General features: G+C 40.3%; 1 protein-coding gene across 1 annotated transcript; it reads right to left on the bottom strand.

Moving 5' to 3' along the window:
* Positions 1–789: 789 nt before the first annotated feature.
* Positions 790–27,356, bottom strand: ZNF326 (zinc finger protein 326). The gene is made up of 10 exons (XM_075002329.1): positions 27,198–27,356; positions 25,816–25,939; positions 23,036–23,441; positions 20,079–20,274; positions 15,060–15,174; positions 12,169–12,316; positions 10,285–10,384; positions 8,563–8,693; positions 6,612–6,707; positions 790–1,262 (listed from the first exon to the last, which is right to left on the bottom strand). The coding sequence occupies exons 1-10, from the start codon at positions 27,211–27,213 to the stop codon at positions 1,047–1,049; spliced, it is 1,548 nt and encodes a 515-aa protein (XP_074858430.1). The 5' UTR covers positions 27,214–27,356; the 3' UTR covers positions 790–1,046.
* Between the last annotated feature and the right edge of the window lie 577 nt (positions 27,357–27,933).

The following is a 27,933-nucleotide window of genomic DNA, read 5'->3' as shown; positions in this document are numbered from 1 at the left end:
GTTGCAGCATAAAACAAAGGGTACTGTATCAATCACTAAACTGCAGATGAAATACAAACTGAACCTCTGGTCCAGCACCCTTTGGACCTAACCAGTGCCAAAGGACAGAATTTGCAAGATGACGGTAGGTCAATATTGTCTAGCAGCATTATCAGCACTTCCACGGCTTACTGGGGTATAAGATGGTATTTAGGGGTAAATTACTGCTAAACAGCACAGAATACTGAGAGCCAGGACCAGTGGCTGTAAACAAACTTTACACACCTAACTTGGAAACTTGGCCACACCCATGATAAGCAGTCATCCCGATAACTAAAATCGTGCTGGGCTATGGACGTTGCCAGAAGAGAAAGTACCGGACTAGAGAGGTTTAACCTATAATAGATTTGCCAAGTGGATTTATACTTGAATTTTTATAGATGTTTCCTCACAACTACTGAAAAACATTATTTTTTTCTACTATTTAACTACAGAAAATAAGAACATTAATGTTTCTAAAACATTTTATTGCTACAAACTGGTACATTTTATCACAAAAAGCTACAAAGCACGTTTATAACATGTACACTACTATGCAGTGAGACAGTTCAAAACCAGTCACACTCATAGCACAACTTTTCAATTTTTTTTTGCATTGTAGCCCTAAGGAGTAAATATTATGAGCTACGTAACGTATTATGTCACACAGCACTTTGAATATTTACCCTCAAACTACCTCTCTCATATGGTTAGAACACTAATAATATATTCAATTTTCAACACCAAAAAAAGGAAAAGGAAACCTAAAAATATGCAACACAAAATGTTTTAATCAGTTCTAACAGTTCAGTTGCCATAAAAGCTCCACTAAAACAGTCAATGTCATTTTAAAAAAATGGGAAACACAAATTATATAAACAAGCTCTTCACATAATGGAATGCATGCAAAGGGTGAGGTTGTTACACAATTCTCTTCTATGAAGCCATTACAAAGTCGTACATTTAGCTGCTTTACAACAGAAATAAAAAGCAGTTTTTCAACTTGAATTTTTTTCATTTTCATGCATTTAGTTATCTTCAGTTTGGTCCAGGGTAAAGTCAGTTTGTTCTTCTGCTTCTGCTTCTGCTTCTGCTTCTTCCTCCTCCTCCTCCTCTTCCTCCTCCTCTTCAGCAGGCTCATCAGCCTTTTCTTCTTCTTCTTGTTCTTCCTCTTCCTCCTCCTCTTCTTCCTCCCCTGCCTGCTGATCCTGAGACTGATCAGTGCTTTCGAAAGGATTTTCACCCTAAAAAAGAGACATTAAATTGTTCAAATATTTTGAAATCTAAGACATTAAAAATAAAACATTGATGTTATTTAGAAAAACATGCACTGCCATCTCAGGTAAAACGAAGAGCTGCTGAAATAATGCCAGAAAGTGTAACACTACTACTGGGGCAACACACAGATCAAAACATGGATTTTAAAGGTTCACAATGAGCTACCTCTAATTTGAATATTATACATACATAGCATATAAATAAAGTAAGAAAAACAGAAGTATAATTCTCCAGGGCCATGGCTACACTAGCCCCTCCCTTTCGAAAGGGGGATGCTCATGCCACTTCAACAGATGTTAATGAAGCGCTCTCATGACTATGCAGTGCCTCGTTGGCATAACGGCGGCCATGCAGGTTTTGAAAGTGCTGCTTTGAAAATGCACGCCGCCAGGGTAGACAGGGGCCTTTCAAAAGAATCCCCTAGATTTCGAAAGCCCCTTCTTCCCATTTGGTTTTGGGAAGAAGGGGCTTTCGAAATCCAGGGGGTCCTTTTGAAAGGCCCTTGTCTACACTGGCAGTGTGCATTTTGAAAGCGGCTGCTGTCATTAGCATCCCCTTTTGAAAGGCAGGGGCTAGTGTAGCCACGGCCTACGTGTTAGAAATCATGATCTCAATATTTGGCTCTAATGAAATCAGAACTAACACTTAACAGTTTGAGTTGCAGCAGACTGCCAGCACCAAAATGTTAGATATATGCATATCAAACCTCACTATCACTTCAGTATTAACACTACAATAGATAAAACTGCACGCTTAACTTCACAAAAAAGCAATTCTTATCCAAGCATCACTGTGTTATTTAGCATCAACTTGGGACCAGATCAACACTTGACAGCCTCAGAATTTTTAAAATTAAGAAAGTAACATAAATCTGGATTCATGATATCTTTTGAGACAGAGCCAGGAAGTTACTCATCTTACCTAAACTGCAGTTCACGATGCTTTTGTCCACCTGCATGGGGAGACAATTTTGTGGGGGGAGGGGGGCACATGCACTGGCACCAAGGGAAGTGAAGTGAAGCAACACAACCCCAGCTCACTCCGCTCTGTCAGCATCTCACTCTGGAGAAGCACTGGGACCACTCCCCCGGCACTCACCAGCACAAAGCAGAGTGAGGCAGTTTAGGGAGCAGACTGAACTAGGGCTGCACTGCTCTGCTTCCCCCATCACTGCCAGGGAGAGTCAGGGTGGACAGGACTAGTGTGTGGGGTTGGACCGCCTGCTGGCACCAGACTCACAGCCCCTGCTAGTTCTCTGGGCCCCACTGCTTGGGAAAAGTGCAGGAATGGGGAGAGGTGGCGCCTGGGCTGAGAGGCAGTTGTCCTAGCCCTTCCCTGAACTGGAGGGGGTCACGTGGCCACTTTGTCTAACACATACCTGTGTTATCCCTCACCAGTTGCCCCTGCACATGGATTCCAATGCAGACATGCACCTACGGCATGCAAGCATCCACTGGGTTTGTGAACGCAACCTGTGACCTTCACAGATGATTCTTAGTCAATTCCTTCACTAATAAAGAAATTTAGGTAAGAACTCTCTATCAGTTGGGAAGGCCTGGGTTATATGTGGCTAAAGTATCTTGAAGTACTCTGGTTACTGAAAGGTAAGTAATCTAACTCTTCTCCAGGCATTTATCCACATGGAGCTCTCTAGGATTAGCAGTCATCCTTCAAGGAGGGGGGTGATGGAATATTATCTCGAATGTGACTGTAGAACAGCCTCCCCTAACTTGCCGTCTGACCCAGAAGCTGTCACAACTAAGTAGCGATTTGAAATGTATTGAACACAACACCAAGTTGCTGTTCAAAACAGTAGAGAAACAGAAACCTCGCAGTAACAATCAACTGAATCGGAGAAAAATGTATCCCAACTTGAAGGGGAACAGATAACTTATTCGAAAGAACTTAACATTTTAATGCAGTTTCTAATATAGTTACACAATGAGAGGATACAGCCTGTCCCTCATACCAAAGCTATGAAAACAATCTAGATGATTTGCTATGGAATGATAATAAAAGAGCATATCCCTAAGAACAGCTAACGTGTGTGGAATTTAGCCTTCAAAGAACAGGGTCAGGAGATTTAAGAAAAAGATACCAGTATGGAAAGAAACAGATATGCATGAAATTCCAAAACTATTTTTGGTAAAAATCTTGGAGCTAAAAATCTCATCTGTGTTCATAAAACTGTATATGGAAGGCCAGCTCACCAAAATTTGAATTTCATTCACCTTGTGTGCTGAGATGGTTAATAAAAACATCAGTTTACACAGAGAGGTGAATCAAAGAGCATGACAAATTCAAAGGGAGGGTCCATCAGACATATGACCCTAAGGATGTGTCTATACTACGAGCTAAAAATCCATTTTCTTAACAGTGATTTATTAATGCTGGGTTTTATCAATTCAATTCAATTTTGAGCATCCTCACATTCCCACTTGTTCCCCTCAAAATCGGCTTGTTGCTGCCACACACAAGTAGCTTTAATTGAGTGCTGCAGCAATGTATTGTGGAAACCTATCCCACAGTTCCCTGACCCTGTAGTATTCTGACTATTTTCACTGGTGCAGCATGGGAAAAAATGCCTGCGAGTAAATATGGATATCTGACAAAATTTTCCTACATTTCATTCCCGTCTTTCCCCTGCCATGAGGGAGGGAAGGGACGGGATGTGGGTCAGGACAAAATGTAAGTGGCTCAGAATAAGTTTCTCATCCAAGCATGACCCCCACCCACAGGCTACCTGCCACATGATATGTGGAAAGGAAATGTGTGGCACCTCTCCGAGAGGGAAGGGAGGGGGGGCTATTGGGGGTGGACAACATGTAAACAGCTGAAAAGAAGTTTCTCCTCCAATCAGACAAGTACAACCCCTACCTATAGCCTAGATGCCATGTGATGTGGGCAGGCAGCAGCTGGCACCAGGCAAGGAAAAAAACAGCTAGCAGAGGTATACACAGAACCAGAGACCCCACAGCTGCACTACTAGCAAACAAAAAGAAGGAAGATTCTTCAGCCTCTCATGAACCTACAGCCATGGGCTTCCAGGTGGCGAACTGAAACGGTCTCCTTGTTGCCTAATTCCTCCGCACCTGAGAGCAGTAGAGACAGAAAAGGCGAGACTGGAGAACTGTGGGGCACATATGGGGCATGTTTGGAGTCTAATGAATTCGATGTTAAGGCATGGCATTTCCTCATTACCCTTCATCTGGAATTTTAAATTCGAACTGAACTCTACACTTGTCAAGTTACTATTTTTATTATGATATTGATATTATGTCCATTTTAGTGCACCCTAAATTGAGCTAATGGGATTTATAGTGAAGAGAGGCACTTGGAAAAAATCAGGCTAAATGACTTAAAATAGATATTATCTCATAGTGTAGACATAGCCTTACTCATGTGGAACATGATTCCTTAATATTAGTGGAAAATATGGGAATTTAACCTTTTAAAAACATCTATAATCTCTGGTGATAGGAAAATCAAATGACCAGCAATATACAGATTATATGTTTATATATGGCTAGATGGACCCTAACAGAGCTAACTGAAAGCCCTGAATGTGTCAAAAGACAAATATTCCATAACATAATTAAATTCCAAACTCAAAGTGATTATTACAAAATGCAGACCCAAGTTAGACCCTGAACATATGGACAAAACTCCCAGTCAAATACCTGGGAAATAATTATCTGTAGTTGTAAAGCCAACCCCATCTAGTGTTCTATCAATAGGCACTGATATTACCTGCTGCCATTGTAGGCAGTCTCATCATATCATGCCCTTCATAAACTTATCTAACTCAGTTTTCAAGCAAATTAGGGGGTTTTTTTTGCCTCCACTAGTAACATTGCTCCAACCAGACAGTTAATCGTTCGCTATAACCCACTTCAGTTTCCCCTCTAACTAATTCCTTATTCATTGTTCCAGTCTCATATTAGTCCCCATATTCCCCAATTTAATAATTGCCCATAAGGTATTGAACACCTTATTAAAATCCAGTTCTACTGAATTTTTGTCCAAAACAAAACAAAAACAAAAAACAAACCCCACCTAATAATCTTTCCAGAGAAGAGCGGTTCAGCTAGCACTACCTCTCTTTTATAAACCAAGCTGTATTTTACACCAATTACCCTTCATGTCAATGTCCTTAACAAATTTCTTTGTCAAAATTTGTTCCAAGATCTTCAATACAACTGAGGTTAAGCTAATAGGCCTGTAGTTTCCCAGATCACTTTTTCTCTGTTTTCTTAAAAACAAGAACTATATTAGCAATTCTCCAGTCAGAGTAGGACCTCCCCAAATTTATAAATTCATTTAAAAAAAAATTTCTATTGGGCTTGAAAGCTCATGTGCCAATTCCTTTAATGTTCTTGGATAGAGATTATCTGGGCTCCCTGATTCACTCCCATTAACCTATTTAAGTCTGACTTCCATCTCACATATAGTAATTTCTACCTACATATTCTCATTGTATTAACCACACTGCCAGGGTCTCTAAAAAACTTTATTAATTTTATTAAAAACCAAGGCAAAGTATTTGCTTAAATGTTGGGCCATGCCTAAAATATCCATAATCTCCACCACATCCCCAGAAGTTAGTGATCCCACTTCTTTCCTTGTTTTCTTTTTATTTATATGCCTATCGACCCTTTTATTATTGATTTTAATTCCTTTGCAAGGTCCACCTCTGCTTGGCTTTGGCAAATCTGACTTTATCCCTAAATTTTCTCACCTCCAAGACAACACTTTCCATGCTAGCAGCGTTCCCTGTAAGCGGAGTGTTTGAGCATCCACCCAGGAGATTCAGGTGTTGCCCACCTGTTTAGCAAAGTACCCACTGCCACTATCAGTGGGCAGAATGTATTTCTATTGGTGGAGCATATCCACACAGACCTTGGTGTACTTAATAAAATTTATTCTGCTGATAGCTGGAAAAAGGGAACACTGCTTGCTGGTCCATCCCATCTTCCATTACTTGAGGCTTTTCACTTTCTCTTAACCTCCCTTTTGAGATGCTTGGCCTTCCAGGTTGGTGTGCAACCCTTCCCTGGGAAACAGACTTCAGAAAGTTTCTGCAACTTTGACTTAAAGTAATTCCAAGGGTCTTAATGCAGAGAGGGCTTGAGTTCTTCAGTGCAGTCCACTTCAAGTTCCCTTAATTTTTTAGTTAGCCCATGTATTGCGTGGTTTAGAAGTCAGAGAAGACAAACATGCATTCAGATTAGCATTACTGGGAGGCACAGAAGAAACAAACAGTGACACCATAAACAAGATCACAGATGACACTCATTTTTCTGTTCATATCTTACCTTGACATACAGCTCATAACGTGCCTTCACTATTGGATTATTTAAGATGCTGGTAGCAGTCAGGACACTCTCCCTTTTTATTTGTTCTCTGTAGGCCTATTAAATGGATATAATTGTAACTATTACAAACCTGATCTATTTAAACAGTAATTTGCTTTATATTGGTTAGGAACTGCTACAATAGGAGCCAACACATTTACTTGTCAAAGCACAAAACACTAATTCTTAGAATCAAAGGCCCAAACTACACAATAAAGTCACAATACAGCTGTATTTACGTGTGGGAAAGTGGTCTTGACCATGGCTTTACCCTTGTCTATGGACACAGGTAATTCTCATCTACATTACAAACTATAACCATGTAACTGGTTTCTCTACTCTATTTAATGCAAATTTAAACTTTCACTGGCTCCTAATGCAAACAAGTGCTGATGTACTGTCTACATATGACAGCAGGTTACCTTGCATATAATTTTCTATTATTTATTATACTAATTATTACAATAGACAATCTCAATAACTACACAATGAACAAGGGATGTCCAACCTATTGCCAGATATATATTATTCTCCATGCCCCACAAACAATCACCATTTTTACAGTCATGCTCCTCTTTCAACCATTCATCTGATTAGATTAATTAAATTAAAAAAGCACCATCTTAAGTTGCAATGAAAATTTAGTTATATATCACTACTGCTTCTCAACAGTTCTAAGACTCTTCCCTCTGACTAAATAAGTACCAATTAGAAGAAACCACCTTGGCTTTAAACAACAGTATGGCAGCATGCATATGTCTCTATGCAGCCCGGAGTGGAAATGATAGCAGCACCATCATCAAAAATGTATTTGCTTTCACAAAGTATACATTAAAGTCTGGTAAAGCCAGGAGGTGAACTTTTCATGTGATGTCACTGTAATTACCTAAGTCAATATCTCAACCTTCTATTTAAAAATTTAAGTAACTATTGTTCCAACAATTCCTTTCAGTTATCTCATGCATTCAGCCAAGAACTCCTGAATATTTAATGCAGTAAATTTTCTTAGTAATTTCAATTTGTAATAAATTAAGGCATTTAATAGAGGTGTGTGTCTCCACTGGTTTTCTTCCAATCCTTGGCAGCTATAAAGCAGCTTATACGTAGTTACTGGAAAGTTGAACCTTTGTAAGCTACTACTTTCACTAAAAAAAAAAAAAAACAGGACATCAGCATGTACACTCAGTCAGGATATAAACCTCTCAACAAATCACTGCTTAAAAATCAAAGTTCCATTCAATTACGCCAACAAATGTAAATTACACTGAATCACAAGAAAATAAACTCCCAGAGCTATAGAGCACAAACTCAGCCCTCTCATCAAATAACCAGCCTACATTGTTGCTCTTCATTAGGGCTGTGTCTACACTAGCCAAAAACTTCGAAATGGCCATTTCAAAGTTTACTAATGAAGGGCTGAAATACATATTCAGTGCCTCATGAGCATGCGGGTGGCCACAGCCCTTCGAAATTGACGCGGCGAGCCACTGTGTGGCTCGTCCAGACGGGGCTCCTTTTTGAAAGGACCCTGGCTACTTCGAAGTCCCCTTATTCCCATCTGCTCATAGGAATAAGGGGACTTCAAAGTAGCCGGGGTTCTTTCAAAAAGAAGTCCCATCTGGGTGAGCCGTGTCAATTTTGAAGTGCCGCAGTTGTCCGCTTGCTAATGAGGCGCTGAATATATATTTCAGCACTTCATTAATAAACTTCAAAATGGCCATTTTCATGGCCATTTCGAAGTTTTTGGCTAGTGTAGACAAGGCGTAGATGTCAAACAACAAAATGTAAAATTCTGAAGTTGAAAAGGAGACCTGAATTCTATTTTCTATTGAGATGATACTGTAATTTCAGCATTTCACAGAACAAGTAATTAAGTACTGAACATTACGCATTTAGAGAATCTATATCTTACTTGTTTTCCCTTTATGTGATCAGGAGATTTCAAGTGCTGTTGAACAGAACTGTGTAGTGCAGGAACATATACACTGCAAGCACTGCAGTGAACAGTCTCAACTTTCATCATGTGGTCATCAGCTGTAACACCTAGCAAGGAAAACATGACATTGCTATTTGTCTATATCAAATAATCTTACACAAGCAAACACTTACAAAGTTCAGTTCATGCTAATTAAATTTGCCAAAGTTAAGTTATAATTACTTAACTGAAAGAAGTCAAAGATGTTCCCCACCAAGTGGGGTGCCTATTTCAAAGTTGCCCCCATCTACACTGTCAATCTGCAATCTGAAGTCTGCACTTTGAAATTCACCTGGGCACCATTATTAGCCACCACGTTAGCGCCTCATTAGCCTTCTTCGAATTGCCTCATTACCATGCCACCTCTGACGGGAGGTGGCATGTCTAGAAGCAGCGTCAGGCACACAGCACACATTGGTACATGTGTGTGGGATACATGTAGGAACCAACGTACAAAGAACCACCTAATTTTATTTTCAAAACAAAAAGTTGTCCAGTAGCATTTTAAAGTCTAACAGAATAATTTATTTGGTGATGAGCTTTTGTGGGACAGACTCACTGCAAAAAGTGGGTCTGTCCCACGAAAGCTCATCACCTAATAAATTATTCTGTTAGTCTTTAAAGTGCTACTGGACGGCTTTTTTGTTTTGATAGTATATAGATGAGCACAGCTTTCTCTCCGTAACTAATTTTATTCTGAGTCATTTTTAAAGAGGAAAAAAAAAAATCAAGAATTTTCTGTAAGGGAGCCAATCCTATTGGAATAGCTACATGAATTGCCATTCTGCCCTACGTAAGGATATATGAATTTTATTTTCCCCAACAGGAAAAGTTGCAGAACAACTGTGAATCATTTAAACCATTTTAAATGTTTTACGGTACACTGTAATTTAAACGGCACTTAGCAAATAACACATTCACTGGACCAAATGTCTAAGGGCTTGCCAATAGATTAAGTTTGTGGATCTTTGATTCAGTGGATGTCTTATCTAATAAGCTGCTAATTAAGACGAGACTGAGATCCTGGCCTCTTTACACCTCCACAAAAAGGCCAGTGGCATGAGAGTGGATTCTTCTTAAGGCGCACGCACTGGAAAACAGCCACAATGCTACCTCCTGAAGATCCCTTGCAAATTCCCCAACACAATAGCTCCACCTGGACAGAGAAGTGTGTTGGGGCAGTGTGGCTCTGTCTACACTGTACCACAGCTCATAAGGCAGCCCATGAAGATTACTGTAACTGGGCTTTTCCTATACCTATGACTGCCCCAGAATGGCTACAGAAGTAGCTTAAATGCCATTTTAGCCCCATGACCTCCCCCTAATTTGAGAGCTTAGTGCTGCACTTCTTGAAGGCCAAAAATAGAATCTCATCCAAAAAGAACGTGTGGAAACAGTGATGAACAACCTGACAAAACCTCAGCAGTAGCACCTAGTTTTGGAAGGTTTTAAGGTACACTACAGATGCAATGGAAACCAGAATTGAGGAACACCTAAAAGAAGCAAACTCACCTCTGCAAACTCCAACAGATTTTATAAAGTGCTCTGGAAATGGTTTTAATTCACACATCAGACCAGCATGTTCAAATGAGAACAAAATGAAAAGAAAAAAAGACAGATATTCCCAAATCATGCGCTTTCCCACAGTTTGTTACTTGCCTTCCATTACATCTTTTTCAACAGCTTGGACATTTTCATTTTGGTTGTTGGTATGCTGCTTGCGCATTGCTGTCTTCTTGAATTTATTCACCATACACTCCTAAAATGCAGGAAACATCAATTTTAAATTACTTATTAATTTCTCCACCTATACAAATAGTCCAAATCCAAAACACACTACTTTTTTAAATTACCCAGTAATTTCTACTCACGATTACTAGATGTGTATGTATTAACTATGATAAGTTACAACAGAATGTCTTAGTCACTATTAACATTAACGGTGGGTTATTTTGTTACCTCACTATCTGAAACAATGCTACTCTTCAAAATTTTGAACTTGCTTTCTGTTCAGTAGTGTTTACTCTGGACAACTCTCTTCCTAGGTGAAATAATATAATGAAAAATTAAGTACATGTTTTTAAGCCTATAAATGGTACAATTTAATCTTCCATATGTGAGAATTTAGATGAATTCAAGTTGGCAAGGCCTACCAAAATTCATCCAAAGGCATTTCAGGAACTAGCTGAAACACTCTCAGAACATTAGCAATTATTTTCAAGAATTTATAGAGGATAAGTGACATCCCAGAGCACTGGAAAAGGGCAAACATAGTAACTATCTTCAAAAGGGGGAACAGATGACACAACAAATTATAGACCAGTCAGCCTAACTTTGATACCTGAAAAGATACCGAAACAAGTTACTGAACAATCAATAGGCAAAAACTTGAAAAACAATAGTATTATAAAGAATAACCAGCATGGCTTTGTCAAGGACAAATCACGACAAGCCAAAATAATTTCTTTTGACAGGTTTACTGTCCTAGTGGATAGGCGAAGCACTAGATGTGATGCACCTGTTCTTAGCAAGGCTTCTTCTGGTACAGTCCCACCTGATGGTCTCATAAGCAAATTAGGGGAATGTGATAAAAGGTTTAGAGAGCCTGACCTATGGAGAAAGATGAAAAACAGGGTATGTTTACCCTTGCAAAAAAAGAAAACTATGATGGAGGGATCTGAAAACAGTCTTCAAATATTGTAAGGGCTGTTAACAGATTTATGACAACCTGTACAGGCACTACTCATGTAGCATAGCCACAAACCACAATAAAAGGCAGGCTGAGCCACGCTTGCCTCTGGAGTGTACAGATACACACAGAAATGAAAAGCTCCAGCAGCCCTGCCCATTTTCACTGCCAGAGCCTTTCCCTACTGGCCTCACCTGCTTCCTCCTCCTGCCACCAGAGCCTCTCCCTGTTCTTTCCCCCACCTCCACAAGAGCCTCTCACCTGCTTCTTTCCACACCCCTACCAGAGCCTTTCCTCACTGCCTGCTCTACACCATGGGGAAAGGCTTTGGTACTGGAGAGGCAACTAAACACCAGAGTGCTAAAAACTGTTAACATGGGAGGTACAGCTTGGGCATGGAGAGACCTATGTAGGATTAATATCCCACGGGTTCTAGGTGCAGGACACTTATTCCACTTAAGCCATGCCTCAGTGTCTATGCTGATATTTATACCCTGCTAGCTGGGCATGCAGTAACTGTATTCTACGCATCACTGCCTGTGTGCCTATATAAAGGACTGCAATCTATTGTTCTCCATGTCCACTGAAGATAGAACAAGTAGTAATGGACTTATTCTGCAACAAGCAGAGAGCAATTTAGACTGGATGTTAGGAAAAATGCTCTAACTGTAAGGGTGGTTATATTCGTGAACAGGCATCCAAGGCAGATTGGGAATTCACTGGAGGTTTTCACGCACAGATTGGGCTACCACCTGTCAGGTTATTTGGTACTGCTGCTGCACAGGAGGCTGCAGGGCGATCCTTTGGAGTAGCTTCCAGTCCCACATTCTTAAGATTCTGTGACCATGACTTACATGCAGAAACTCCATCACTACTTTGTCAAATTTGGTTTGCTTCTGGATATGATCCAGTGTTTCCTGGTGAGCAGCACTTTCCAAATGAGCTTCAATGTCCTTCTCTTCAAAGGTTCGAAATTTACAAAATGAGCAAGTGAACGCCATTCTAGCAGGAAAAAAACCACATACGTTGAACATATTACTGTTCAGTAAGATTGTCTGTTCTTTAAGTTAATGTTTTTCAAAATTACTTATGTAGTTTATGTGGGGGACCAGTCACCTCTTGCAAGTAGTAAAGCTTTCTCTTAGCAAGTGAAGAACATTATACATTTTTCTATAATGATTTTATTAATGACATTTTCATGAGAGAAAGTAAATTTGCAGTGCTATTGTTGTGAAGTACCAAATGTGATCTGAATGTAATCCTCAGCCAATTGTATCTCAGAATTTTCAGCTAAAATGAAATAGCTTGGTTAATGTCATTGCTGCTATTCAAAAACTCTCAGGAGTGTCAATCTCATATTGGTGGGGAAAGGTAGAAGGATCAAAGACAGGAAAGATGACTAAAAAAAAAAGCAAAATGTTTAATGAGCCACAGACCTCTTCTCTCCTTCCACCCATATATACCATCATATATAAGCACAAGCCTAACAAAAAACACACTACCCCAATAAGTCCCTACCCTTAATACAATTGAACATCTGAGAAAGAAAGATTAATGCAGGAGCTTTAACCCCACACCAACATCAAGCCAGATGCTTCTAGCAGAGACGAAAAGTGCACACCTTCCAAACAAATATACAGAACAAAGCTTAGAGCTTTCAAGGTCCACTATAGTCAGAAAGATTTAGAAGACGACAACTCAAATCAGGGACAGCTCACTTTTCCAGCAAGTTTGCCCTTGACCCTGCTAGTGCTGACACATTTTAGTTTTATCTACTTCTGCCTCGTTAAGAGTCCTCTGTCTTTTTGATGATTTGTAAATTTTTCAAATTTTGCATAGTTCAATATGGATAACTGTGAAAAAGTAATCGTTTTCAACTTTATACTGTGGTTTTACCAATGCACCTGTGTATGCAGAAAGCACTTAAGTTTCTCTTGGCATGAGAAACATGTCAGATGCAAACTAAAGAAGTTACCTAAAGTAATCCCACAAAAACCACAATTTTGACAAGAGTACAAAAAAACTTGATATGGCCCTACATATATCACCAAAGACATGTTAGCCCATCTATTTCTTCCTGAGCCACTGAAATTCTGTAAGATGTCAAATGAATAGTGATATAGCTGTGCCCTTCCAAACAGTCTTTTCAGTTGTGTTTCATTTAAAATGGTTATATCAGGTGATTGGACACTCTGACACAGTTTCATTAATTTTCTATATAGATTACCCCTTATGATGAGATTATGTATGTATGTATGTATGTATGTATGAAAAAAGACATTTCTTACTGTAAAGACAAAATGACCATGTACTGCATATGAGCCTAGATTTGCCACTGGGAGGATCCCAACATCTAAAAAAATCCCTAAATCCACTGAAAAAAATCCACTTCAGAATGAAATCACATCAGGGAGAACTCAATGTGTTTCTCAAAGTTAAAGTCTTACAACAAAATCCTCTTGCACCTTAGACAGTTGGAGATCAGGATACAGTCTTAATAAATCCATTTTCCAAGGGCACAGTTTTGGGGAATATACTTGAAACTCAACAGTCCTCTTATTTAAAGGAGACTTTTGGTTGAACACCACAACTCCCACATAACTTGGCACATTTGTAAAGCTTAAAATGAAGCAAAATCGAACACAGATTAAGATCAATTCATACCCAAAAGAGCTTAGCAAAGCTAGGAGGAACTTTCAGCTTGTAGGTTTATCTAATTTAACCATAACAGTGATGAACAACCTGTGGCCTATCTGAGTTCTATTTGCGGCCTGCCAAGACATTTTATGCACTCTTGCTCACACACAGGATGGCCAAATTCCACTGGTTTCTGTTCATGTCAGGTATTGCTAACGTGACATCCACATAAAAACATGGCAGATGAAGTGACAGATGTGTGTTGATTGCACAGAAAATTGACTGTTAAAACCCGGAGCAGCCTCTGCATCCAACCAGCACACCCCGCAAATTCTAACTATGCCAGTGAAGTTAGCAAAACTACCCTATCCCAAGAAATCGCATAGGTTATGACAGTCTTGAAACCCACTGAGATAAAGGAGGGCCACCTATGCAGCGCACTCGCTAATCTAGGTTGCCCACTGCCGTACTATAAGTGTATAGGCTTTGTCTACACTCATGAGCCACATCAGGGAATAACAATTACTCCCAAAGTAAGGGCAGTTTGAATATGCAGCACCTCATCAGGCTAATTCTCGCCATGACAACTTCAAAGTCGCACACTTTGAAGCGCTGGCATGCCGTGCTGACACGACCACTTCAAAAGTACCCGCTCATCTTCAACGTGCCCTGACTATGGGAGTAAAGGCACTTTGACCATGCACCAGTATTTTGAAGTGGCCGCAGCTGCACAGCATGCTGGCGCTTCAAAGTTTGCAACTTTGAAGTTGCTGCAGTGAGAATTAGCCTAATGAGGTGCTGCATATTCATCGCTGCACCTTGTTATTATTCCCCAATCTGATTTATTACCATGCCCCCTTCAGGGAGCTACTGTAGACACAGCCATAAAGTGGTACTGGATAATGGTACCTCTGTAAAAGATGATTATTTGGACTGTTCATGAGCATAGTGGTGTACAAAAATATAGTTTCAGAAACATTAATGCTGCTTCAGCTTGAAATGTTTCAAGTGCTCTAGCTGAGCAATCTCCGCCTCCAACACAAATTATTTTTGATGTATTCTGCTAGGGAATGCTGATCTGTTACACAGAAAAAACTACAATACAAACCTGTATCCATCACCATATTTTTCACTGTTTTTCTCTCTTCTGCGCCTCTGTTTCTCTCTTCTTGCCTCAATTCGGCGTTTTTCCTCCTCTTCACTTTTGACCTCTGGTTTGGTATCTTAACACAGAGTGAATTAGATTAAGTATTTTATAACTTCAAAATCCAGTGAGCAAAAAGATTAATGCTTGTTTTCCCCTGCTCTCTCATTCACAATCAGCTTTTCTAGTCCAAAAACTTGAAATAAATTCAAGTCATAGATGTTTCAATGGCATCTGTGAGTTTTAAGTATTTTTATTTAAAAAAATCAGTAAACATGAATATTTCAGTGTAAGTTTAGTGGTTAAACTCACAAAAGTGAAGTCATTCAGCATTAAAAACCACTCTCAACCCTTTTGTGCTTAGATACAAAAGTCATTTCTAGGAGGGTCACTGGAAAAACCACAATTATTCAAACACCCGCAATTTCAGCAGTTCACTGTAATCTTTGCTATCCCATAAAATATAATTTGACTTTTTAACAGCTAACGTGTTTTAACAGCTAACAGTCTCTAGCCACCCTTTTTGTTGTGAAGATAGCTAATATAATGGAAGCCAATACAAAGATTACCTACATGGATGATAGGGGGAAAAGAAGACAATTGTTAATGATTCTTTTGATTTTTATGAAGTATAGGCTCCCCTGAGGTCCACATAAACTCTTTGGTTGATTGTTTAAAGACAACGAACAAATCTTCCTATGTTTTGATAGAGGACTACAATACTGGAGGATGAATAGTCATAGCAGGGACAGTAAAAACTTAACGAAGATCTGCTGTGTCAAGAGTCTGTCAGGATCTGAATATGTTAAATATCTTTTTACAATGTTTAACTAAAAACCCCTTCCTTTCTTAACTGCTATGTTTTTACATATTTTATTAGTCGCACATTCTTTGCATGCCTTCTATACTTCTCCTCTAGCACTTTCCAGATGTGTTAAAAATCATTCAGACCATCAATCACAAGAAGTAAGAGATTTAATTTCCCCCCCGCCCCCCCTTTGCAGGTCAGCTTTAAAGAAAGATCATTCTACCTGCAAAGCATTCCAGCCAAACAGCACAAAATGTCTAGACAATCCCATAACAAACTCATCTAAATGAAGAGAATTTCAAAAAAGCTAGCTGGGACCAGAAATAGTATTAAGTGTTTAAAAAATTCATAACAACTATAGAACTGTGCTTTTCTATAGGCCTCCCAAGATTTTTTGAATTTTGTTTTGTGGAATGGGCTCTTCATCCATGCAGGACCTAAACACTATTCTGCTCAAACAGGAAGTAGAATATGCCTCACCCATATCATTCTTTTTACATTTCTCAATAAAGTCCTCCATGATTAAAATTTTTCAGTGGGTTACCTTACATTCAGCCCACAGAATGGGCAAAGGGTTCCTTGCTTAACTACTGCATAAATCATCTAGTATGGAGTTCTGTGCACTGAAACAGCCTGAGCATTTTACCCCAGTAGATATGAGCTAAAAGGCTTCCCCCCTCAGCCTTTCCCCATCAGTATAGCTGTCAGAAGGCAGGGAGAAGGGGCTGCAGAGCCGCATCAAGTTGTGCTTAACACACATTAAAGCAAGTTATGTGCAACTTCTTGAAGTCGCCTCTGTTGAGTTTCCCCTGGTGGCTAAGATAGCTGGGGGACTACCTCAACTACTTTGACATTTCAACTGGCTCTGCAGCCATAGACCGCAGCCCCATCCCCACACCCCAGCAAAAATAATTTTGGGGGCTTGCTGTCCACTGCAGACACCTGCTGCATTGATATTTCTGTTATAAAATCTTTTCCCTAACATTTCCTATCTGTCTTTATGCTCTGACCCTGCGAAAACACAGGATGAAGGGCTGGTTGATATTCCTGTTTCTGTTACAAATTCAGCATATGAGATTTCACCATCATCCCCCATGTTGGCAATGTCCATGTAGTGAAGAGAGAAGACTAAGATCTTTTTTCCTAGACTTTTCTATCCTCTTTCTTCCAATTTTGAGACTATACTCTGCCACTGTGCTATTTTCAGGGATCAGATGCAATCACAGGAAGGGGGACAGTCAGTGGATGGCCAGTTGAAAATTAAGTTACAGAAGAAAGAGGTTTCTGTTACAGTCAAAGCCTGAGATACACCCATTCAGGTTATGAGAATTCAAGTTTCTGAGGAGTTTGATTTAAAACCCCTACCTCGTCTTATGACGCATTTCCTCGAATTTACGAGGACCGATTTCAATTTCGTGTGCCTCAGTGGGACGCAGATGCCCTGCAGCGGGAGCAAGACTGCAGCTCCAGGCAACGGCTGCCTGCAGCTGCATCCCACCCGGCGTGTCTTTCCGCAGTGGCCGGCGGCGGTTTCCCAGAGCCCCTGGCCCAGCCTTTACTTGTGGTTGGTCTGGGTTTCCACCTCGGCTCTGCAGCAGCCGCGTGCCCAAGCCCAGCTGGCAGCCGTGAGCTCCCAGGTGCCCCCGTGAGACATGGCTGCTGGGCGCACAGCCCATCCCAGCCCCGCCCCTGCCGCTCGATCCCCAGGCAGCTAGGGAGCTGCCGCTGCATGCCCTGCGCATCTGTGCCTCAGGCGCCGTTTGCCGCCTGTGGTGTTCCTTTGCATTTAGCACCTTGGCCACTGCTGGCAGGGCCTCTCTGCCGCACAGCCCTGCACGAGCAAGGCATCGCCCCTTGCCAACTGGGGGCCTCCTATGCCTGCCTAGCTCTCTGCGCAGCCAGCCCCGGACACTGCCCCCTCCCCACTTAACCTAAGCTGCACTCAGGCCGAGCTGCCTCCCCATGCCCTGCTCTGCCCTGCCTGCCCCCTTGCACCAGCCCCAGTTCTGCAGCCACGGGCAGCTACCCGGCTTTGCGCCGCCCTCCAGGCGCTCTTCGATTTCTGTTCCCCTGTCTCTGCAGGTAAACAGACATATTGTAGAGTAATTAATGAAGGAAAAATGCCTTGTTAGGTTGTGTTATGATAACTAATGTTAACTATTGAAGTAACTGTGTTCATTTTAATGGGATTTGGTGTTGTTTTAGAGTAAATGGGTGTGAATTTTGGGGCTCAGGAATGCAGAAAATTTTTTCCCATTGAAATTAATGTAATTACATTTCGACTTACAAGAATTCACCCTAAGAGGAGTTTTTCAGGAACGAATTACCCGCATAAGGCGGGGGAATACTGTTTTTTTTCCCCCCATCTCTGTGGATGCCATACTTGTCCTTCCTTCCAACAGAAAAAAATGGACGTTTGCTTAGCACAGGAGGGGAATGAGGAAAATGCAATGTGGGAAGACGATGTCAAAGACCAGCACGCATACCCAGAATGGCGGAGATGAGAGAACTATGGGATAGGTTCCCATAATGCACTACTGCAACAGTCTATGTTTGCCAGTTCAGGGTGGCAGCAATAAGGCGACTCTGTGAGGAGCCGTGGGAAGGTGAGGATAGTGAAAAAATCAAATTTAGAAATTCCAGAGTTACAAAAGGGTTACATTAAATTAGCAAGAATATACTAACATGAATGCAATTAGGACTTAAACGTCCTGGTGTAAGAAAACTGACCATTAAGCATACAATTTAAGATTTTTGATCATTAAATTCATGTGCCACAAAAGCAAACAATTCACTGACATTCCAGTAACTTTCCTTCATTACCTTGTTCCAGTAACTTCAGAATTACTGATGATGTGAATTGCTAAATATGAACAAATATAAAAATAAGGTGCTCTAACCTAGAAGCTATATATGTTGTCTTTTCTTGCCTTTTTCTCCTTTTTGTTCATGAAGGAATTTCTTCTTTTACCAGCCACAAATATCTTCCCTTCCCATTTACCTTTAATGACTTTCATTACTTCCTCACTCTGTTGGCTCCCCATCCCTTTTCCTCCCCACCTATCTCCTCTGCCACTCTTTCAGGTGTCCTGTAGATAAGCTTCTTATGACCAAAAGGGATGACAGAAGTTGCTTAAGAAGGTGGGGGTAGAGCACTGTATCAGGGGATCAGTAGAAGCAGAAGCAAACTATTGTCATCTTCAAGTACATTTTAAAAAAATACTCCCAAAATTAGCAAGCATTAATTATGGCAACTGACAAAGAACTATATACAGTAGAAAAATTCGTAACTGTAGTTAAGTTTCCATTCCTCTGGCTTACAGAACCAGATAGCTATAATACAAACTATTATGGAATAGCAAGCATTTATCACGCATCTTTGCTAAACGCATAGCATCTGAGCAGGCACTGATGCATCATACGTCTCTTTTGCCACAGAAGATTGGTACACTGGGAGTAAGTTTTACAATACCAAGGTTGCAAGTATGCAAAATCCTATTCTTATAACCTGAGAGCGAAGCATAAAAAGAAACCCAAAGTCAGGTTCAAAACTTAAGAAATAAGATAAAATAAAATAGAGTGTGCTCAAATTCAAGCTGAATGTCAGACTCCCAGACTCTCAGTGTTCTGTGCACTTACTTAGTTCTAATTTACTCCTAAATATCTTCTGCGAGCCCAGTAAGCAGTGAAAGTATTGGTAATATGCTAAACACTACTGACCACCCACTGTCCAGCAAATTCTCTCGTCCGGCACCCGTCAGGTCCCAAGGGTGTTGGATGAGACAGACTCAACCTGTACTTAACACACCAATGTAACAGGTGTTTACACATTCTCATTTGTTAAAACTATCTTTACAATAAAAAGGAAAGAAAGTTTATTTAAATAAACAATTTGTTGGTGCGGGGGGAAGATATCTCTGAAGGGATTTACCTTCTACCTATATGCATTTCTAGCATGCCAGTGACCATAATAGTTACACACCAGGGTGGCTACATGACCTATAGTTTTTCAAGCCTCTAGCTTAAAAGGTTTTGATTTGTCCCAACACCAAGTTCTAAGTAGAGTCCTTGATTGCTAAAGAATGAAGAATTGCAAAACATCACAGCTGCCTGACAAAAAAAAGAAATAAAGGTGAAACGGTATCATTAGTATTACTTTTCAATTAATTACTTACTAGGTAGTTTATTCTGGTTCATCATAATGGGCTTTGTCAGTTTGGGTTTCTTGATAAATGTTCCACCAGGTTTGTTATATGGCTGCTGTATCATTTTTCTCTTTATTCCTCTTGCAGCAACTGCTGCAGGACTGGATTTGTTATGATAGTCAACAACAATTCCAGGTCTATGCATGCCTCCAAAGTCTCCCATGTGCTGGAAATTTGTGAAATCAAGTATTAGTATATGAAATCAACAAGAACAGAACAATTTATAAATATATTTATAAATACATTTAAGCTGATAAAAATCTGCACTCTAGAAAAAGTACTGCTAAAATTAAAACATCAAAACTGGGAGCTTAATGTTGATGTTTCACCAACATAATACATATGCACCTATGAATTGGGTTTCTGCTTATTCAGAACCATTTGTCCAGGTTATGAGTATGCCTATCAGAACTGATAGCTCAATACACCTCAGCTCCCGCTCTTTAGATTCTCTAGGTGATTCTTCTGTTCTCTTTTCTGGAGAAAAAGCTATCCAAGTTGTTCAGAATTCATCTGATGACCAGAAAAGATGCTTTTCTTTCTCAATTTGGAACAAGAAAGTAAAGATAACCTTCAAGATTTTTCTATGTTGATAGCAATCTGAAAGTCTGGGTGGGTGTTAATTAATAGGGAGTGTTTTAAAGCCTAAAAGTTGTTTGATGTGGATCACAAACTACTGGAGAACACCCAACATACTCTATTAAACTTTATCCTGTCAGGAGGATTTGCGACAGTGAACACAGTGAATTTAAGACTTCTTTAAAAAATTGTTTTAGTGGACAAAAACATCTATCTAAATAGGAGCAGAACAGGTCAGCAACAAAGACAAGGAATTAGGCTAGAAGACACATCCCTTAATTCCTTTCTGTTTTCTTGGTGCTGAAAGTGACTATATAATACTGCAAACGTTTGGAGACTTGTATCTGACAGTCAACTCTTTTGAGGCAACTGACTAATCTGAAGAGGAGGAACCAAGGGAGATGTAACAGCACAAAACTAATATCCTATTGGCTCATTTATGTGATTAACAGGTAGACAGGAAAGCCCACTTCACTGGATGGGTGAATCAGATAAGCAGAAATACCTGTGCTGTCATAAATACAACATTAATGTTTTATTACTCAAACTAACAGTACCTTAACAGTCATTTACTGTAAAGTACTCTGTGAAAAAATATATTCCTAAACAAAGAACACACTTTAATCATGCAAGGCTGGATTATATCTATAAAACAGGAGTATTTACAGTTTAAAAAAATAAAATTCCATGCACAAATTCTCAAATAATTCCAGTTTATCTATTTAAATACCAGACTATAGAGATATCTAGCACATGTTCACACTGCATTTGATCTGACGTACATACTTGAATATACAGTCTTTCCAGCTGATCCACAATTTTAAAAACAAATGTTTCTATGATCTATTAAAGGTGCAATGCATTTTAAATATAGTAAGCTGTTTAGCTCTTCTATTTTGGCCTCAAAAACTCCTTTATGAAGGGTAAAACAGATAACTTTTAAGGAAAAAAAGTTCTGATAAAAGTACTATGCTATATTTTAGAAAGAATTTTTTTAGCTCTGAAATAGGACATCTGAATTTAAAAACCCACCACTTTCAGTATGACAACAGAGTGATATCAGCGCTGGAATCACTTTCTACTAAGTTGAATGATAGCTAGCAGCTAAGTGTAGGGTTTTTGTGCTAAATCTGACTATAGCAGTTATGTTATTTAAGAATATTGGGTAAGTAAACCTTTTAACAAAAGAACACAACACACAGGCATTCAAAAGACCCAAACACAAATTCTCATCTACATTTTAAGCTATAAACTACATTGTCTACTGTAACAAAACTGCTTCATAATGAAACCTGGCATATTTACAAATTTTAAAAGATAGTAAGTTACCCCTGAGATATAGGCAAAAAAGTGTTCAGGAGGTAAACTAATTGTACACAAAAAAAAAAATTAAAGATGGAATTTTAAAATTAAGTTAAAAAGACACCATCAACTTAAATATCAATTCTGTCTGGATATTTTTCGTACTGTTACAGCATGTAAGATTAGATAAACTTAAAAACAGATCTTCTCAAATCTTTTGGCTGTCTTTGTTTCTCCATTGTCAGTTTCATTATTTTCAGTTTGACTGGTTCTTTTACATAGCAACATAGGAAATGTGCAAGTAAAACAAAATTGGCACAGGTAGATGGGAAAAGTAGATGTAGTATATGAAACTCATTTTTACTCCTTATATGATGACCAGATTTCAAGTTGATGACATCCCTTTAACCACTACTTTGAATATACGAAAAACCACTATAACTGCTTGCCACCTACCTTTGACATTTCTGCCCCTTTCCCCAGGTACAAGTTAGAGCAAGAACCAAGTTAAAAATGAGACCTCCTATTTTGTTAAGCATGTGTTTAACACAGAATTAGCTAAAATTTCACCAGCCCACAAGAAGAATAAAAAACACTGTTTTATAGCATACCCAGCCTGTTTTACTTGTGTATATACATTGCACCTTTAACCTACTCAAAACTTGAAAGAAGGTTCAAGTTAACCTTTCATAATTATCCAAGAACTTTCTCACCAGCAAATATGCTAGTGTTTACAAGGAAAAAGGCAACTCCTTTTAACCCCTTTTAGACCAAACCTAGTACTTTTATCTTCACCTTTCAAACAAAAGGAGAGATTTAACAAAACCTTATCAACTAATTTTATTTTGCTCTTTTCTTCCAAAACAGAGGGTCGCGGTACTTCTTCATAAATCAACTTGAGAAGGATTACCAGGCTGATCAACAATGACAGTTTGCTTAGTCAGAAGCACACTGTGATGAACAGTGTTATCAGTTTTAAAGCTGTGGTCTCGAAAGGGTTTAAAAGAGTGACTAGTGAAAAGAATCTGAAAAGATTCTGTACTTACTCCTCGGCCTCGGCCTCTGCCTGTTGATGGTCCTCCAAAAGCATCATAGTTTCTGCTTCCAAATCCACTTTCAGGATAAGCAGGCGTTCCTCTCCCCCGAGAGCCTACAGGTGCAGGCTTCATATGGGGTGAAGAAAAACTGCTGTAGGAAGAGTAACTCTCTCTTCCTCTGTCCTCCATAAACCCAGGCCTCAATTTTGAACGTGAGTAAGGTGCTTCCCAGCTAGACCCGCCCTGGTTTCTACCTCCGAAAGAGTCAAGGCTATTCCGGTAGGAGTTGTCAAATCGACCACCATAACTACCTCCGAAGCGGCTTTGTTCGGGTTCATTATAACCATAGCCAGATCTGTACAGATCTCGCCCACCCAGAGAAGACCCGGAGTCATAAGACTCATAAGGTCCAAACCTGGAAAAGTTGCACAGTGAGGGAAAAAAAAAAAAAGTAAGCTTACTAGTGTTATACATTTCAAAAGACATTATCAGTTGACATTTATCAACTAAAATCAATTTATACTATACTGATTTGTACAGTTGTGTCATTGTGTATCTTGATTAGGGCTGGGCAATTCAAGCTGTGACCAGATAGAACACTATCTGAGCCATTTTCTATATGAACAATTCTAAAGTTCAGTATGCCTGAACTTTGTTCAATTTAATTTCTCAGAAGTATTTACTAAACATTATTTGAGCCCAGCCCTAGTCTCAGGAAAATAATCACCTGAAAAAGCTCATAGGGTAGTCAAACTGTTTCTTTTTCAAAATCATGCCTAATATTTTAACATTAAACAGCATTTAAAATAGCTTAATTTTCAATTGGGAAAAAGAGGCCTTTTTTAGTATTTATAATAAAAAAAGAGGTGATTTCTACACCCCCAAAGTTTTACTTTAAAACCAGAAAATCAGTGATCTACGGTTCTCATTTGTATTTTGGGAGATTCTTCTTGTAAAATTTAAGATCTTTCAGTCACAGAAGTCAGGGTCACCAATGCCCCTCTATTTTTCACTTGTAGACAATTAAGTCTAACAGATTCTGCATTTGGAAAATCTGTACAAATATGTACAAGTTGCACATGGAGACAGTCCATGAGAATCTCTATGTAGAATGACAAGTAGCAGATCTCTTTAGTTATTCGCTAGGGTTTGTTTTCTTTTTAGATTTTTGAGATAGGGAGGAGGCAGGGCAAGGAATCATTATCATCTATAACCATGTGGGGAAAGGGAGCTCAATAGTCTCCCCAGAGAATTAAAATGGGGCAATTCCACATAAATTGGGAAAGGCAAGCCCTTTTTTAACAGAAAAGGAAACTAATAAAACACACTCAATTGCTTCCCATGTGTATGGCATCCTGAGTGCCTTCATTTTATAGAAGTTAGCCTCAGAAGACCCAAAACTACACACAAAATTACACTATTTACAGCAACAGCCCATGCACAATAACAAGTTTCACGGTAACAGACATTTTAATATGTTCAAGTCTCCAGTCAACCTCAATCATATACAGATTACTAAATGGTAGGTACATCTTATTCTTGGATCTCTGCACAGATTTTAATTGACAACATATATCACTCACAAATCCTACTATTCATCGGCTAATAGTCCACAAAACGGCAAAGTACATTTTCTCTATTTTCCCTGCTTGCCCAATGGCACTACAATGCCTAGAGGCAGTTACTATACAGAAGTCCTGATACTTCCAGTTGGGGATTCAACTGTGCAAATTAGGACACCAATGAGTTATTTACACTGTCTTATAGTTTACTTCATCTCAGTTGAAACACTCCTCTTAGAAGCAAACTAATTTGCACAGGATTTGAAATCATGAAGTATACCGGTTGGTATGAATTCTATGTATAAATTTATCCGGGAAGAATATCAGGAACACTACAGCATGAAATACGCACCAGAAATTTTACTTTTAAGATCAATCTGTTTTAAAAAATAGCCAAGAATATGCAACTTTGATTTAATTAGTACCTGCCAATAAAATAATCTGGACATGACTAAGTCACACCACCAGTGAACATTCTCATAGTCTACATTAGAATTAAAGGGGTAAATATAGACCCCAAATGTTCCTTGGAAATGGAATGTTGATTCCGGTCTTGGGTCCAATCTCAGGGTAAGTCCATATAGCAAAGTTATTTCAAAATAACTATCCCAGCATCTATGCAATGCAAACACTATTTTAAAGTAAGTCTGAAATAGCGGTTGGCATATTTCAAAACTGTTAAACCTCATTCTATGCGGAATAACATCTTATTCAAAATAGGTGCTCTCCAGACATGGGATGGAGCCTATTTAGAAATAAGCCACAGTGCATCCAGTGGTTCTATTTCAAAACAGTCTGTGTGTGCATAGAGGCAATCTTCTGAAATAAACTATTTCAGAATAGCTCTTCCAGAATAGCTTATTTCGAAATAAAGCTGCTATGCAGACATACCCTAAGGCACTGACCCAATTAAATCATTTTAGCTGTACGCTGCAAAATGAAGAGACATTAAAATAAACCAGTCTAAAATTACTCAACTACAGACTGCTGAAAGCCACTGCATACAAAAGAGCATTGTAAGTTTTAGTTAAAAAAAATTAAGTATTTCATTAAGAACTGCAAGAATTATCCATTAAGATTTCCAGTCTTTATTGAACATGTAGACTGATTTGGAACTCCGTATATATCACACAACATACCTAAGGAATACTTAGGTTAGGAAAACACGTATTTTAAAATTTTAACTGAATTTATTACATTCTTGAGACAACTGAATGATTATTTTACCTGTTACCACCTCCTCCTCCACCACCTCCTCCTCCATGACTCTCCATCCCATAAGACTGATTTAGGTAAGAGTCCATGGATCTTGGGCCACCATAAGCTCCATGTCCATAGTCACGGTCCATATCTTAAAAGAACACGAAATAAACATTTCAAAGAAGCTCTCTTTTATTTTGCAGAACATACAAATTAGGTCTGCATGTTGATATCAAGGTTTGGTAGAGCATGCAGATGACATGTACAGTAGACCCTTGACTTACGCAGATAACGTATTCCCGCACAACCCCCAGTAAGTCAAATTTTACATTATTCAGGGAAGCCAGGAAACTGACCAGCACAGAAGTGCTGGACAGTTTCCTGTCTCCTGTGAGCACTACAGAGCTAGGAGCCTGGCTCCCAGCTCCCTACCACTCACTGGAATACTGTAACAGAGGGAAAGGTACACAGAAAATGTAGATAGATTTATCCAGAATAGATACAGTGGTAGGGGTGGGGCTGTGCTGGGGTCTTCTCACAGTGATGGAGTGGAGTGGGTGCCCTGCTGGACCAGATCCAAGCAGTGCATTCTTTTCAGAAAGCAGCTATTTAGAGATGCTAATAAGAAATCCTGCAGTGAATACTTATGAAATTATCTATTGAGGGAATACATTCAAAATTCCAATCATTTATTGGACTGTTTATATCTTGAAGCACGAGGACTTAGAAAACCTGGTTGGATATTGTTAGTGAAACTATTCATGTATAATATATTCAGAACCCCATCCCATTCCCTGTGTAGCTCAACGTTTTATTTGCTCCCGTTTTTTTGAAAGCACAAAGGTTTGTACTGATACGGCCATCCAGCCATTCAACTTCTCCCTGCCGACTACAATGAAGCCGAATCCCGATCACGTGTACAGCTAGACCCAGCAACACGCATATGGCCACCAACGACTTCTCAGCCAGATCGCTTTGAACCGGATTTGCGGCTCACCCCCGAAACTGACACGCTGCGTAGATGCACCGCACGGGGGCGCCGCCGCAAAGACGAGTGACTCCGCGCGACTGGACAACTGCTAAGCCGAGCGAGGAAGGCACCGACTGTTTCTGTCACAAGCCCGCACCAAGGGCGGGCGCCTCACTCCCCTCCCCCCACTTCTCCCTACGAAGGAGGCGTGAAATCCTCTCCCCCTTCCCTCCCGCCGCGCCCAAGCTGCTCCTGAGGGCCCCCGGCTGCGCCCCGAGCCCTGAGCGCTCCGCAGCCCCAGGGCGGTAAGGCGGAGCCCCAGGCGCCCATTCCCGCTGCCTGAAACAAAGCAGACGCTGCCATTTTGTGACCGAGGTGGGTCCTGAGGAGACGACCGCGGCGGCGGGACCCTGCTCTCGCTCCGAGGGGGCGCCCTCACCTTCCCCGTAATCCATGGCGGCGATACTCGGTGCCCGAGGTCGGCAGAAGCCTCCTTGGAACCACGACAGTGGCGAGTCTAGCGTCTCTCAGTGGCGCCTTCGACCACAACGAGGCGGGGTGGGGCCAGGCAGCGACCGTATAGAGACGTCGTCTTCGGTTGGACACGCTAGTGACGTCACGGGAAGAGCCGCAGGCGTGACGAAGGCGAGAGGGCCCACAAGTGAGCGACAAGGCGGAAGGGAAGAGCAGCCTCCGCCATATTTGCTTCGGGCATCGTCCTTTAGGGCCGGGAAGGTCGCTGGCAGACTAGTCGGTGGCCATGTGGGTTGCTGGTGGCGGCCATTTTTGACCCTGGCATAAAGCTTGAGGGCCGGCGTGGGTTTCAGAACCTGTTTGTAAAGGCAAAATTATCCAAGCCGGGGAAAGAAACTATTAGGTAGACCTGAAGCAGGTTGAGAACTCATTCTTTCATGTATCAGGTCTTGGGTCTTACCCATTAAAGCTCATCACCTAACAAGTGTGTTAATCCTTAAGGTGCTCCACGACTGCTTGTGATGGGGGATGCTCCAACCCGACAGGGCCACGCTTCTGGGTATGAATTAGGAGTCGCAGATGCTGTGGTGCTTTTTGTTGTTCCCCAGAAGGCTGGACATGGATGACAAATTGCCATGCAATAAACACATGCCTAAGCCCCCTCCCCCGCCGCCTTTTGTAACGCCAGAGCTTCCATTTAC

The sequence above is a fragment of the Carettochelys insculpta genome, chromosome 9, assembly GCF_033958435.1.
Source record: "Carettochelys insculpta isolate YL-2023 chromosome 9, ASM3395843v1, whole genome shotgun sequence".
Taxonomy (NCBI): Eukaryota; Metazoa; Chordata; order Testudines; family Carettochelyidae; genus Carettochelys; species Carettochelys insculpta.
Note: the sequence above shows the minus strand (reverse complement) of the source record. Positions and strands in the feature narration are given on the sequence as shown.

Excerpts from the sequence above, each read along its gene's own strand:
- ZNF326 (XM_075002329.1), bottom strand. Across the intron at positions 23,442-25,815 it reads GGAGGAGGAGGTGGTAACAG|GTTTGGACCTTATGAGTCTT; the intron begins GTAAAATAATCA and ends CAACTTTTCCAG. Across the intron at positions 8,694-10,284 it reads TGAAAAAGATGTAATGGAAG|GTGTTACAGCTGATGACCAC; the intron begins GCAAGTAACAAA and ends TTTCCTTGCTAG.